Source organism: Argentina silus (genome assembly GCF_951799395.1).
Source record: "Argentina silus genome assembly, chromosome: 16".
NCBI classification, from domain to species: domain Eukaryota; kingdom Metazoa; phylum Chordata; class Actinopteri; order Argentiniformes; family Argentinidae; genus Argentina; species Argentina silus.
In genome coordinates this window covers 7,530,285-7,543,009 of record NC_139670.1, presented here as the reverse complement: position 1 = coordinate 7,543,009, position 12,725 = coordinate 7,530,285, and the positions used below count along the sequence as shown (strand labels likewise).

Below are 12,725 nucleotides of genomic sequence, written 5' to 3'. Positions count from 1 at the left end.
TTAAACACGCTAATGACTCTTTGATAAACTCACATTATCACTGACAAAACTATTTCAGCATGGTTTGTATTGCCAATGATTATCCAAAATACAGTGAATAACCACGATGTTTCGCTAATACGAGGTTGCCGTCATCGTGGTGTTCTTCAAACAGACAGTTCTTATTCATGGCTGTTTCTGAGGTTGCACTATAGTCCCAAATAATCACATATCACGATTTTGTTATTTGAACTAAATGTCGTGATATGTGATTGTTTGCAGCTAACTGGCAGATCTATTCGATACCAATGTGTTGATGGCATTAGTAGTGCATTTATTTCGCTATACAACCTTGATAAACGATTATCTCATTAGACACGCAGTTTTCTCATCCTTAGACTTGTTATCTGCAGAAAACAACATGTGTATTATCTCCCGCAGCAAGACCCCCACCCACCAAACACTCTAAATTAAGATGTTTTCGATTAAGAACATTTCCGAACCACATCCGTGTCATGATAAATATGCATTGGCGTTTATTTTTTTAATCGATAGTGCAATCATTAATTGCATGAACCAAGATATGTTGCCCAAATATATACAAACACGATAAGAGGGCTATTTATACATTAGGGGGTGTTTTTTCTTACTGAACGTGAGAACTAGCCTATTTGAATGTGGTGAAACTGAATTAGACTGAAGAGATTAATTCATAATTTCTCTACACCATAACGGCTCGAATTTTGAATGATAAGTGCATATCCCTAAACGATGTCAAACAGAAGTGTGATGTGTCCTATACTAGAAAAGCAAATCACATAATACAACGTCAAGGAATGTGTCAGTTATTCATCATCACCTTTATCACACGTTTGGTGCAGAATAATCAAATGAAACAACATAGATAAAACAACAGAAACCCCTCCTTCTTCCCATTTTAGGCAATATGTAATACGCCCGTCGGGGGGTGAGTGTTCCTCTTGTCCCAGCATGTCACAATGATAACATTTATTTGTACTTTTTTTTTATTTTAAGTTTCAATTGTCTTTACACAATCACTGGAAGTTTCAATCCTAACTCTTGTTTATTATACATATAAAGGGGATGCAATAGTTGACTGAAAGAAGCGATGAAACAAAAATGATTACGTTCCCAGACACTTCCGCCCAATAGCCTGGTGTTAAGGTTACACAATTACAGACAACTTGGAAGAAAGAATGTTCCGGTATGATATCTACTGCTCTCTGGTGACATCTGCTGGTGTACATATATATTGACAAGTAACATTTCTATCTTCATTGTCACACGAATCTAACATAAATGTTACAACATAAAGTTAAAGATTTTGTATCATTAAAATTACAAGCACCATAGGAGGTCAAATGTTTTCCACAGAAATCGAATATTACAGGTGTAACGTGTTAATTCATGATGATTCGCATCTTCTCATCACCAAGCACCAGTCTGGAAAAGAAAAGGGTGATTTTGTGAATTAACTATAGGCCTAACCCTTATTAAGATAACTGTACAACACTGATAAGGCTATCCTACTGTTCAACTTAGAAACGCTGGTGTCTGCTGTTCATGTCATGTCCACACAGAGGAGCTTACTGCTTAATAAATCAAGACCAGTCAGCGTGAATCAATCAATTAATCAAGCACTCTGAACTCATGCAGCAGAAGGTGCTTATCCACTCTGCCTGATCAAAAGTCCAAGCAGAGGTGGCACATGTCTTACCTTACGAGAGCCGCTGCCACTAGCCCTCCAGTGATGGGCCCTACCCAGTAGACCCAGTGGAAGGACCAGTAGTTGGTCATCACTGCTGGGCCCAGAGCCCTGGCTGGGTTTAGACAGGTCCCAGATACATCCCCCCTGCACCAGCAGACAGACAGAGTTTAATACAGGACACTGAGGACTCAGCTGCTGTTTGGTGAAAACAGCCTTAACAGTCACAGGACAAAAACCATGAAAACTGGTGAAATATTCTCAGCCTATGGAATTTGATACCTCAGAGCAGGTAAGAAACAGATATATATCTTGCTACTGTATATTAATGAATATACTCTTAGGGTTAGGGTACAGTATAACATGATATCCAGTGCATTCACACTTTCAACTCACCCAGCCAGGATATTGATTATGACAGTGCAGCCCACCAGGAAAGGTGCCATGGGACTTTTGCTTTTGCTATTGACCGCCGCCAGCAGCACTACCATGGTAACCAGGCAAGTCATGGCAACCTCTCCAAAGATGGCCCCAGCCAGCTGATCGTCTGATTTGAGGATAGTAAACGCTGCTCCTGTGGCGTTGAGGTAACGCTCTTTTGGTGTCATCATCTGAGGTGGATGTTCATAAGCATGATAAATTAATATAATTCTACCTGTATGTTTTGGACTATGAAAATACGCATGAAACTATGATGAAGTGGTTATACTGTATGTATCTTATTGCCTTGTTGTACTGCCTACTTGTTGCCAAACTCACCTTTGCCATTGCAGCTCCCAACACTCCCCCAATGCACTGGCTGACAAGGTAGGGGCCGACCATTAGGAGCTGCATGCCTCCACACAGGTAGATGCCAATGGTGAAGGGAGGGTTGAAATGGGATCCACTACATGAAGGAAGGAGACAGTTGTTTTTAGCTCAAGTGGAAGCCTATGGTCAGATCAGGATTGTACATCACAGGAGCTGAACTTTCCCATGCAGAAATGAGAGTATCAAGTTGCATAGTAAAGAGAATCCCACTAAGTACAGTGACAACATACTCCCAATCTTTTCGAAGGGGCACGGATTTAAAATCAATGTTGTTGGATTTGTTTGGGTAAAATAAAATCGCATGCATTCTTTTTTATTCTGGAAGTAGATAGAAATTCAGTTTCCATGTGCACGACACCACTTCGGGTGACTACAGGACCCTCCTACTGTACCTGATATTATCCATGCATGCCACCATGACTGCCACTGCCAGGCCATGTACCAGTGCTGGCTGCACCCTGCCCGCTGCCTCCACGTTCTCGATGACCGACACACACCCGATGAACACAAAGAACATGGTCCCCACCAGCTCACCTAGGCAGGGCTGGAACAGGCGCTCATAGGTGTTTGGAGGGCGGGCCTTGGGCAGCTTCTTGGTGTCCTTCACCAAAGTTGAGTCTGTATCATCCAGCTCCATTTTCTCCAATCCCATTGTATCTCTCTTGTTTAGGCTTCAATGGGAGACTACTGTATGTCTGTCTGAGGTGACTGAAGGACTTGTGAAGGTGTCTTGAGAATTTATAACACTGGCAGGCTGAAGTGTCATTGCTCCATTGCTCCATAAAACCAGGAACAATGTGTATCCAGATTCACCTCAAATGGCCTGTCTATCACCTTGACCTCATTTGGCGCAGAGGGCTTTGATGGAAGCTGTTTATTCCAGTTTAACAAAGGCCCTCTTAGCCTAGAGTGTGCCAGCTTTGCAGGACAGCGCAGCATCAAGGGGAAACACGTCATTCTCATACTGTCCAATCTTTGTGCGGAACTTCTGGACATACTCCATATTCAACAGATATGAGGGTAATTGAGCTCCAGATCAAAGTCACACATTATTACTATCTCAAGTAAATGAAATGAGATAAGAAGGACTCCTACATGAGCATATACAGTACAATGGACTACTCACATGCTTTTGACTACATGCTGTGTATACTCATTTTACATTTACATTTACAACATTTAGCAGTTACAACAAGATCATTTAGCATTTACAACAAGATATACACATTTGGAACAAGTCTCAAGGATGCATGGAAAAGGTGCCAACATTGTTGGAATGATATTGATATTGGAATATCCAAAAGAAAAGATACGCATGTGAGTAAGTGTGATTTTAATGTAGTTCAATTCCGCAGCATTGTTTGATGCTGCATTCACACTTGCACAATAGCATCTCCTATCATCTCCTCAATTATAATCAACTACCAAAGTGTTCCATTTAAGACCTTTGAACCATAGGTCATATAAATAACTATATTGACTATTTTACTACACATATTAGGTAATCATTGTGTGAGAATGCTATATGCAGAATGCAAAATATTTTTAACACATGGATAATGAATTCACACAATTCCAGCTCAAAACAATACATTATTTTATTAAAATAATAATAACAAAATGCAATCTGTGTTAAGATGCAAAAATGCACATTGTTTTATATACAAAGGTTAATACATATACAGTTTATATACAAAGGTTAATACATATACAGTTTATATACAAAGGTTAATACAGACTATGAGGTGTCTAAATGGAGACCACAATACATTGAACACTATTCTACAGTCTGTATTGTTCAATCAATATTACATGAACAGAGCATAATGTTCAAATCAACTGGATATATTAAAATAGAATAAAAAGGAAACTGTATTAAAGTCTGCATTTACCACAGTCAAAAAGGCCCATTATAACACAGGACAGTGGGGTAGCTGTTTCTCAAAGACACTGAACTCACTTCAACACAACACGTGTCTTCTGGTCACCAAACAGCAATCTGTATGCAAGGGGGAAAGATATCACTTTGGTACGTAAATGATGATGGAGCACCGCAATACTTCAGCTTATTTTGTGGTAGCACACAGCATCTATGTTTTTTTTTAAATAGGACAAGTCTGACAATGTCATGCTGGAAATTCTACATTTTGATACAAGTCATTTTGATACAAGTCATAAACGTATGAAGTATACTATTCAGTATACTGTATAGCACGACATGTGTGGTGGAGTTTATTGTGCTCTACCTCATGAAGCTGACAGCGAAGAGGGTCCCAGCAATGGGTCCGACCCAGTAGATCCAGTGGTACTCCCAGTAGTTAGTTACTACTGCTGGGCCAAAGGCGCGTGCTGGGTTCATACACCCTCCAGATATTGCCGCACTGAAACAGCAACAGAACACACACCTCTGGTTACTTTAATTGAAAACTATTGATCAAACAAGGCGTCGTACCTCATCAGTAGCATAATCATTATCATGAGGTTGCAAACTCCTCACTGCTGTACTCTGTTGTTGTATTGAAAGTGTGGTGCTTTGAGCAATTTTCATTTCAATTCACCATTAATTATTCAAAAGCATTTTGTTATTATCATTATTATTATTATTATTTTTTTTTTTAAATCGCTGTCTGTAGATTTCAACGGCTACCCACAGATAGCGAGCCTTACCCAGCCAATATGTTTGCAGTCACGGTGAGGCCAATAAAGAGAGGAGCCAGCTGTGTGCGGGACCGGCCGTTGACGGCTCCCATACAGACCACCATGATGAGGGCGAGGGTAAGGACCATCTCTGCCACAGTAGCACCGACGACGGCGTCGGTGGTTTTAACCAGATTGAACGCTCCCCCTCCAGTGAGGTTAAAACTGGCGGCAGGGGAGACTACCTGTGTGAAAAGAACATCAGGACCCCATTAAACACATAGCTGCTTAAGATGGTCATTAGTCATTATCCAAGCTGAATAAACATGTCTATCACATCAAGACTTTATATTGTTTTGATGATTGAGATATATAGTAGCAGTAGCAGGACTGAAACTATTGTCATAGATTTATGATCATGATTTATCTTATAGTTATTTTGACAGGGAATGACACAATCAAAACATTAAAACACCCTGAATCATCAACAGTCAGATGCATTGCTTCATTATGCTTTGATTTCTCTTATATGGAGTGTACCTACCTTTGTCAAGCCTGCACCGATCATTGCCCCCAACATCTGGGCGACAACATAAGGTCCCAGTAGGATGAGGTCCATTCCCCCACACATATAAACACCCAGGGACACTATTGGGTTAAAGTGACCTCCACTGGTCACACACACACACACACACACACACACACACACACACACACACACACACACACACACACACCTGAATTAGTTCACGTGAATTTAATTGATTTGAATCAATCTCAATCTCCCACAAATCAAACTCAATCAAACACAAAATGTTGGTTTTATCACTCCTAAAATAATGTCACAACATTTAGACCTCAGTGGAGTGAGATTGTCCCATGTCTCAGCATGTCTTCACCTGATCTCCCCAAACATCATGATAGAAACTGCTAGAGCCAGTCCATGTGCCAGCGCAGGCTGTAGGCAGCCGGGGAGCCCAGCACTCCCAACAACAGACACACATCCCACAAATATGAAGAGGGTAGAACCCAGCACCTCAGCAAGGCAAGGCTGGACATAGCGCTCAAAGATGGTGGCTATTCTCCTGGATCTGTTGCCTTTGTCAGGGTCAGTCTCCTCTATGTCGGCCCCAGCTATGGTAAACAGCTCTGACTTGGACTCTGTCACTGACATCTTGCCTCAAGTCCACCTGCTCTGTTCACTGGTCAGCTGGAGTGCTCTTCATATACTGTAGTGCAGGGACATCGGGTGGGCTCAGGATGGCGTGGGAGTATTCAAATCCCCACATCCCTTTCCCATCATTATCACATCATTTGGCACAGCCGCAGTGCCAGAACATAGCAGGTATTATCAATGGCTGTTATAGAGGATCAGGGATCAGTGGAAAGAAAAAGGGGGCGGTCTGTCTTATCATTACATCAAAATAGCAGCTGTATAATTGTAATACTGAACTCAAAATAAAACAACAAGCTCTACCAAAGAAGGCATGCATGGTTGCAGCTCATAGGATTTAGGAATTAATCTTAGGATTTAGGAATTTGACATAATCACGCATTGTGTGGCCTCTCTGTGTGCGTTACATTTGCTCCAGTAACTTGACTCCCTGTCCATATGGCAGTGTTGTGGTGTCACAGTGCTGGTATCTGGACCCCACTGTACAAGGTCATAGTGGGTTAATGTTCCCAGAGAAAACAAACTCCAATAGAGCAACACAGCTGACCATGAGGACAGGACACTATAATCTATGGGGCTGACTATGTATAGAAACTCAAACAGAAACTCTACTTTCAGTGCCTGGTGTACTTTTATTTTCTGTTGAGTACCCTCTTTGGTGCAGATTAGAAAATTGTATTTGCATATCTATAATTCATTGAATTGGCAACAATATATATTCTGATAATTTTCCACATTTTGTGTTATAGACTCGATTTAAAATGGATTACATTTTCTCTCTGTCTCTGATAATTTTCCACATTTTGTGTTATAGACTCGATTTAAACTTGGATTAAATTAAAATAATTTTCCATCAATCCACACACAATACCCCAGAATGACAAAGCGAAAACAGGTTTTTAGAAACTGTAATTGATTCCTATGCAAATCAGAGACCCTATAAAAAAAAGATATTAATTCCATGAACTATTAAGATGGACTCAATTCAACTTATTGGGTGATTTTTTGATGAGATTTTTGCATTTTAGCTAATTTTAAGAGTGTCATAGCAAAGGGTCTGAATACTTATGTACATGAGGTATTTCTGTATTATATATTTTAATAAATTTACAGAAACTTCTAAAAAAAACGTTTTTGCTTTGTCATTCTGGGGTATTGTGTGTGGATTGATGGCAAATTATTTTAATTTAATCCATTTTAAATTGAGTCTATAACACAACGAAATGTGGAAAAAGTGAAGGGGTCTGAATACTTCCCGAAGGCACTGTATTCATGAAATGATGAGGGAGGCAAGGGTTTCATACACAAAAAGGACATCTTTATTCAAATGCAATAAACCTGCATTGTCATGTCATTGGTAAGATCTCTAGTGACTACTTTAATTCACTGAAGTGAAACTGGCTGCTTTACCTATTTCTTTCAGATGACTAACATGCAAATATAAAGCTATTGCTATTACTGTAAATCTATCAATTTCATTGAATCAAACAAATCAATAAAAAGTGCAATCAATATATCACCTCATTTCTCATAAGAAAATATCTGTCTTGGCAATACTTTTCTAAGTTCTAAATAAATAGCAACACTTTTGTCGGAAACACAATGGCACATAGACATTTTGACAAATAAATGAACAATCGTCAAAAGGAACAAAGTCATCCAAACGCTCTATGTAATCTATCTAGACTGTCTACATTAGAAACTGGCAGACAATGCCACCTCTGACAATTAGATCATGTTTGCAAATGAACAGACAAGTGCTTCAGTCATCGCTAGTGTAACTTTGTCATCACAACGCCAGAGTGATTGTCCCTCATCTTGAACAAAAACACACTGTGAGCACTTAGGGGATGCAAAGAAAACACAGAAAATGTTATTCTGCTGATGCCATGGATTTCCATACTTTTATTGGAACCAGACAGAATTGCAGTCTGCTGGTGCAGATGGCTTCCTTCTTCCTCTAAAGAACACTCCTATTGTTGATCATCGCAACGAGGAGCATGCTAGAGACCGTCTGTCCGGTCCATTATCAAAATGCAACCTGTGAGATACCTGGAGAAAGCAGATTATTAGATTAGATTAGGTTAGATTCAACTTTATTGTCATTGTGCAGAGTACAGAGTACAGAGAACAGAGACAATGAAATGCAGTTAATGATACTGTCTTTGGCCATTTTGTCTGTCAATTAACAGCACCATACTTTACATTGTGAATATCAAAGTGTAAAGGGGGGAAAAGCATGCTTGATAACAGGTTTGACCTATAACGTAATCCTTACCTAGTTTCAGCTTGTCCTTGGATGCCCAGCAGATACTGTAGTGTTGGAGAAGCTGCTGCAGGAGTTCCTTCTCATCCAGAAACTCCAGACGCTCAATTCTGAATGAACAGAAAAGGAAAAAAAAACTTAAGAGCTCAACACAATCCACTTCACTTGAAACCGACAATGGGTCAGACATTTAGCCTTTAATACCTCGCCACGTCATCCTGAGGAAGAACACTGTATACGGTCATCATGTCTAGAGCGTCCGCGTTCTCCCAGCCAGTCTTTAAAAAGCGCTCTTTCTGAAAACACATGTTAAGAACAGGCATATCCAACATAGAATTATACATCATCATGGTAAAGTGGCAAACATTTAAGCCTAAAACTGCACTTGGATGGATTCATCGTGTTAAGTCCATACTAACATGTGAATCAAAGGTCAACAACTGAGAGAGGTATATCAGAGATACATTTAAACAAGCAACTAAACTCAGCCTTAGTAAGCAAGCAGACCTCTTGACCAGGTAACCTAAATAGCCTTCCGCACTGTGGCCTTGAGCAGTCTGAGAGATCTAGAGCCTGTGACAGCTGCTGTGCAAAGTGTTTGTTTAGGCCCTTCTTGTTTTGGCCAGCGTGCCAAAAAAACAAAATGTAAAGGACAATAAAGTTCTTATCTTATCTCTACTAATCACACCGATGACAGTGTCCCATGACACCATGCAGGCAATAAAAATGTCTGAAAAACAAAACCTCATCAGATTCCAGCCAAGCCCTAAAATAATTTCTATTCAGGTGTGTTGTTAAGTTGTCGTTAGGGTTGAGCGGTTAGGTTGTACCTGGGATTCCAGAGACTGACACACCTCCACCCCTGCCAGATTGCACTGGCGCCGTTGCAGGTTCTCAATCATCACCTGGCCAAAGCGATCCATCATGTTCACCTGAACAGAGGAGGCGACTGTTAGATGTGCAAAACACACCCGGGAGCAGCAAACAGTTAAGTGAACGTTTGCTTCCTTTTCAATGCTTCATCTTTAGGCCGCTCCTGTGCTGTATGTTTCTATGTGCCTAATTCATCTCATTTTACTGTGAATCTGACCTGCTCGTAACTGATGAACATGGCTGTATGGAAGGTGTCTGCTGCCCAGTGCACTAGCTTGGACGACTGCTCAGGGGTCATGTACACCATCACACACTCTGACAGGAACAATGTAGGCAACCTGGCGGGAGGAGAACAAAAACAAGACTATGGTAAGGTTCCAAACGGCATACAATATAGTTAGAGATACACAATATGCAAAAGTGGTGGTTGTTTCAGAAGATACTGGATCCATAGAGAACTCATTATAACCTCAATGAGACTAGGGAAATGGACTGGACCTCACAGGATGCTGTGAGTACATGCACTTAGTCAATAAAGGCTTGGAAGACTACATCTTGGCTGACAGGAGACCAGTGAGTGAGAAGCGTTTTCCATATCTCATCCCCCCCATCAAAGGGGATGGGTCTCTGACGCACAGATGGAAAAATGACTGGAAATTAAAGACTTTCCCAAGTGGATGATTGTCGTCATGAGGAAATGACCGCGGAACTGTTAGCCACCAAAAGCCCAGACCATAAATATGAGTTATGTGAAGGAAAAACGTTCTGCCAGCTCAGACATCTGTGCCATATCAAACAACCCTTGACATTGTTGGATATTACCCCGCAAATAGCGAGACTCAAAGCAAAGCTCAAAGCAAAGAAAAGGTTTCCCACAAAAGAAAATACAAGAAAACACACAATGCTTGATATTCTGATAATGCACATACATAACATCCATTGTAACGTTTTTTTTTCATGGACTCCACTCCATTTAGAAAATTACCAAACCTGGAGACGTGCATTTTTCAGATATGTTTTCCACAGATCTAGTATATTGTAATCTATGAGGATTTCATTTCACTTACTCTGGGTTCAGTAGGAACTTCTTGAGTTTGTCATCTAAGCCTGGGATGTCCCTGAGGTCAGCTCCAATGATGCAGTATCTATCTGAGTCTAGACTGTGGCCATCTGAAACACACACACACACACACACACACACACACACACACACACACACACACACACTTTACCTGTGAAGCCTGGGGGCACATTTCTACAGTCCTAAGTAGTTTCCTCTCCTGTTACACAATCAAGTTTGATGTTTGATGTTGTTACCTAATAGTAGTGAGTCTGTCGAGTGGGTATCAATGAGTGGTTTTGACAGGGGTGGTTTTGTCCTGGCAGAAAGGTGCACAAAACACTAGACTTAGAAGAAACAGCAAAATATGATCCAAACAAACTTTAACTGTAGTTAAACGTCTCTTTCAATCAAGCTCTGAGATACCGTACATACAGTAGAATGTTTATAGAGAGGCTCTGCCTCCCTCTACAGGTCACTCTCCCATATTACAGGTGAAACCACAATAACATAGCAGCATATCACAAGCTGGGAACATAACTAGGCTACTAGTGGTTGAATGTGTGACGTTTAAATAAGCGCAATGTCTTACTTGATGTTGTGTATTTTCCTAGCGACAATCATTGGGAAGTCGACTTCAAAGTATTTTCTTGGCATATGGTTCTCATCCTACAAGAAAAAACACAAATGCAAACAAAAAACTCAGAGTCAACAGAGCCAAGCCTACTTTGCTTAACAGTGTGTACTGTAGTAATCCAATTTACTTATTCAAATGCTACCCTTCAAAAGACTTGTAGTCAACTGACCATACCATACCTTTAACCTCCAGAACGTGGTGTCCAGTCCTGCACCCAGGTTGACTATCTGACAGTCACACTCTGTCTTCCTGAGGAAAGCATCCAGGAGATGATTCATCCCCCGCACACGGGCATAGTAACCTAACAGGGGAGGAGAGAATCATATCAAACATTGAACGGATAAATTCAGCTACTAGCTTTGGGGCTAGATCATGATTGTTATCAGAGAGGCACTGTGTGTGTGTGTGTGTGTGTGTATATGTGTGTGTGTGTGTGTGTGTGTGTGTAGTGCCCACTGTGAAGTGCTGAGATGATACAGTGACTTACCTCTGTTGATCTCTGGAGCTTTTCGTTCCCCTACTGACCTCACAAAATACTGGACATACGGATCCGTCCAATAGCCTTTACTCGTTGCAAACCTGCATATCAAACACATGAATAAATATGAGAGACTGCTTATGCAGAACCATATTGTGTTGTGTCATAGCAAAACATTTAGGATCTCTCAATGATAAAAACAAATTAGGATTTAAAATGTCATCATGAATGGGTGAATTACAGAGTTGCTACATGCTGAGTTGATACTTAATAACTAAGAACTGGCACGACATTCATTGTCAGGTTTCTGTTTGTAACTGTATCGTGCTATTATACTGTACAATTTCCTCCATCAATAGGCCTATGTGGTCCTATAGAATCACCTTTGGCCACGTTGACATGCCTAGTTAGACAATCGGATACAATGTCGCAACTCTAACAATCAATCAAGCTAGCTAGCTAGCTCGGTAGTTTATTGCTGGGGACATGCAGTGTACCCAGTAGGTTTATTGGGCTACCTTTTGCATATCGTCGCATCGTCACAAGTCGCCCTCACTGCTTCGTCGGCAGTGTCAGAATCTGTAAAGGGTTGTCGGGCTGCCATCAGCACTAACTACAGTACAGTTTCAAAACTGCATGCAATGGTCACTGCTGTTGATATTTGAAAGAGAACCGCTAAACACCTCACCTCACTGCCCAAAGACAGGCTAGTTGGCTAAGTAGACTAGCTTTGACAGTTTGTTCGCTACCTGACAAAACAACTTGACCTGGTTATTAAACTTTACAGTAGGTCGAGAAATAAAATATAGTCTATAATCAAGTAATTCAATGTCACGTTAATGGTGCAATGAATTCTATAAGATCTATTAATAATCTTAGCAGTTGCTAGCCAGTGTTGCAGCAGCAGATCAGAAACTGTTTTGCCTATCCGCTTCCGCTACAGTGCAGTATCCCATCATGCAACTCTCGATTTTTTTCTCTCCACCTTTTTCATTGGTCATCTCTGTCTCCACCGCATCCAATCGCATCACACTAACTATAATGATCTCAAATTCACTGATCTTTGTACAGAGGTTAGCTATATT

The 12,725-nt window shown here is 40.7% G+C and overlaps 3 protein-coding genes across 3 annotated transcripts; all 3 read right to left on the bottom strand.

The window, feature by feature from the left end:
• Positions 1 to 1,713: 1,713 nt before the first annotated feature.
• On the bottom strand, positions 1,714 to 3,167 carry LOC310816924 (aquaporin-8-like; the record flags this gene model as incomplete). The annotated part of the gene is made up of 4 exons (XM_083687278.1): positions 1,714 to 1,852; positions 2,102 to 2,316; positions 2,465 to 2,591; positions 2,908 to 3,167. 4 exons carry the CDS (start codon positions 3,165 to 3,167, stop codon positions 1,714 to 1,716), a joined length of 741 nt encoding a protein of 246 aa, XP_083543404.1.
• Positions 3,168 to 4,426: 1,259 nt separating this feature from the next.
• Positions 4,427 to 6,326, bottom strand: LOC310817192 (aquaporin-8-like; the record flags this gene model as incomplete). The annotated part of the gene is made up of 5 exons (XM_083687630.1): positions 4,427 to 4,514; positions 4,762 to 4,896; positions 5,183 to 5,397; positions 5,697 to 5,823; positions 6,052 to 6,326. 5 exons carry the CDS (start codon positions 6,324 to 6,326, stop codon positions 4,472 to 4,474), a joined length of 795 nt encoding a protein of 264 aa, XP_083543756.1. The 3' UTR covers positions 4,427 to 4,471.
• Positions 6,327 to 7,628: 1,302 nt separating this feature from the next.
• On the bottom strand, positions 7,629 to 12,544 carry lcmt1 (leucine carboxyl methyltransferase 1). Its single transcript, XM_083687087.1, has 11 exons — positions 12,159 to 12,544; positions 11,650 to 11,741; positions 11,342 to 11,463; positions 11,118 to 11,194; positions 10,783 to 10,844; positions 10,533 to 10,635; positions 9,683 to 9,803; positions 9,423 to 9,524; positions 8,797 to 8,888; positions 8,605 to 8,702; positions 7,629 to 8,378 (listed from the first exon to the last, which is right to left on the bottom strand). Exons 1-11 carry the CDS (start codon positions 12,242 to 12,244, stop codon positions 8,356 to 8,358), a joined length of 978 nt encoding a protein of 325 aa, XP_083543213.1. The 5' UTR covers positions 12,245 to 12,544; the 3' UTR covers positions 7,629 to 8,355.
• Positions 12,545 to 12,725: the final 181 nt, after the last annotated feature.

Coding starts and splice junctions, on each gene's coding strand:
- lcmt1 (XM_083687087.1), bottom strand. CDS start 12,244: ATGGCAGCCCGACAACCCTTTACAGATTCTGACACTGCCGACGAAGCA. Junction 11,464..11,649: donor AGCTCCAGAGATCAACAGAG/GTAAGTCACTGT, acceptor CTCCCCTGTTAG/GTTACTATGCCCGTGTGCGG. Junction 8,379..8,604: donor CAAGGACAAGCTGAAACTAG/GTAAGGATTACG, acceptor TGCTTTCTCCAG/GTATCTCACAGGTTGCATTT.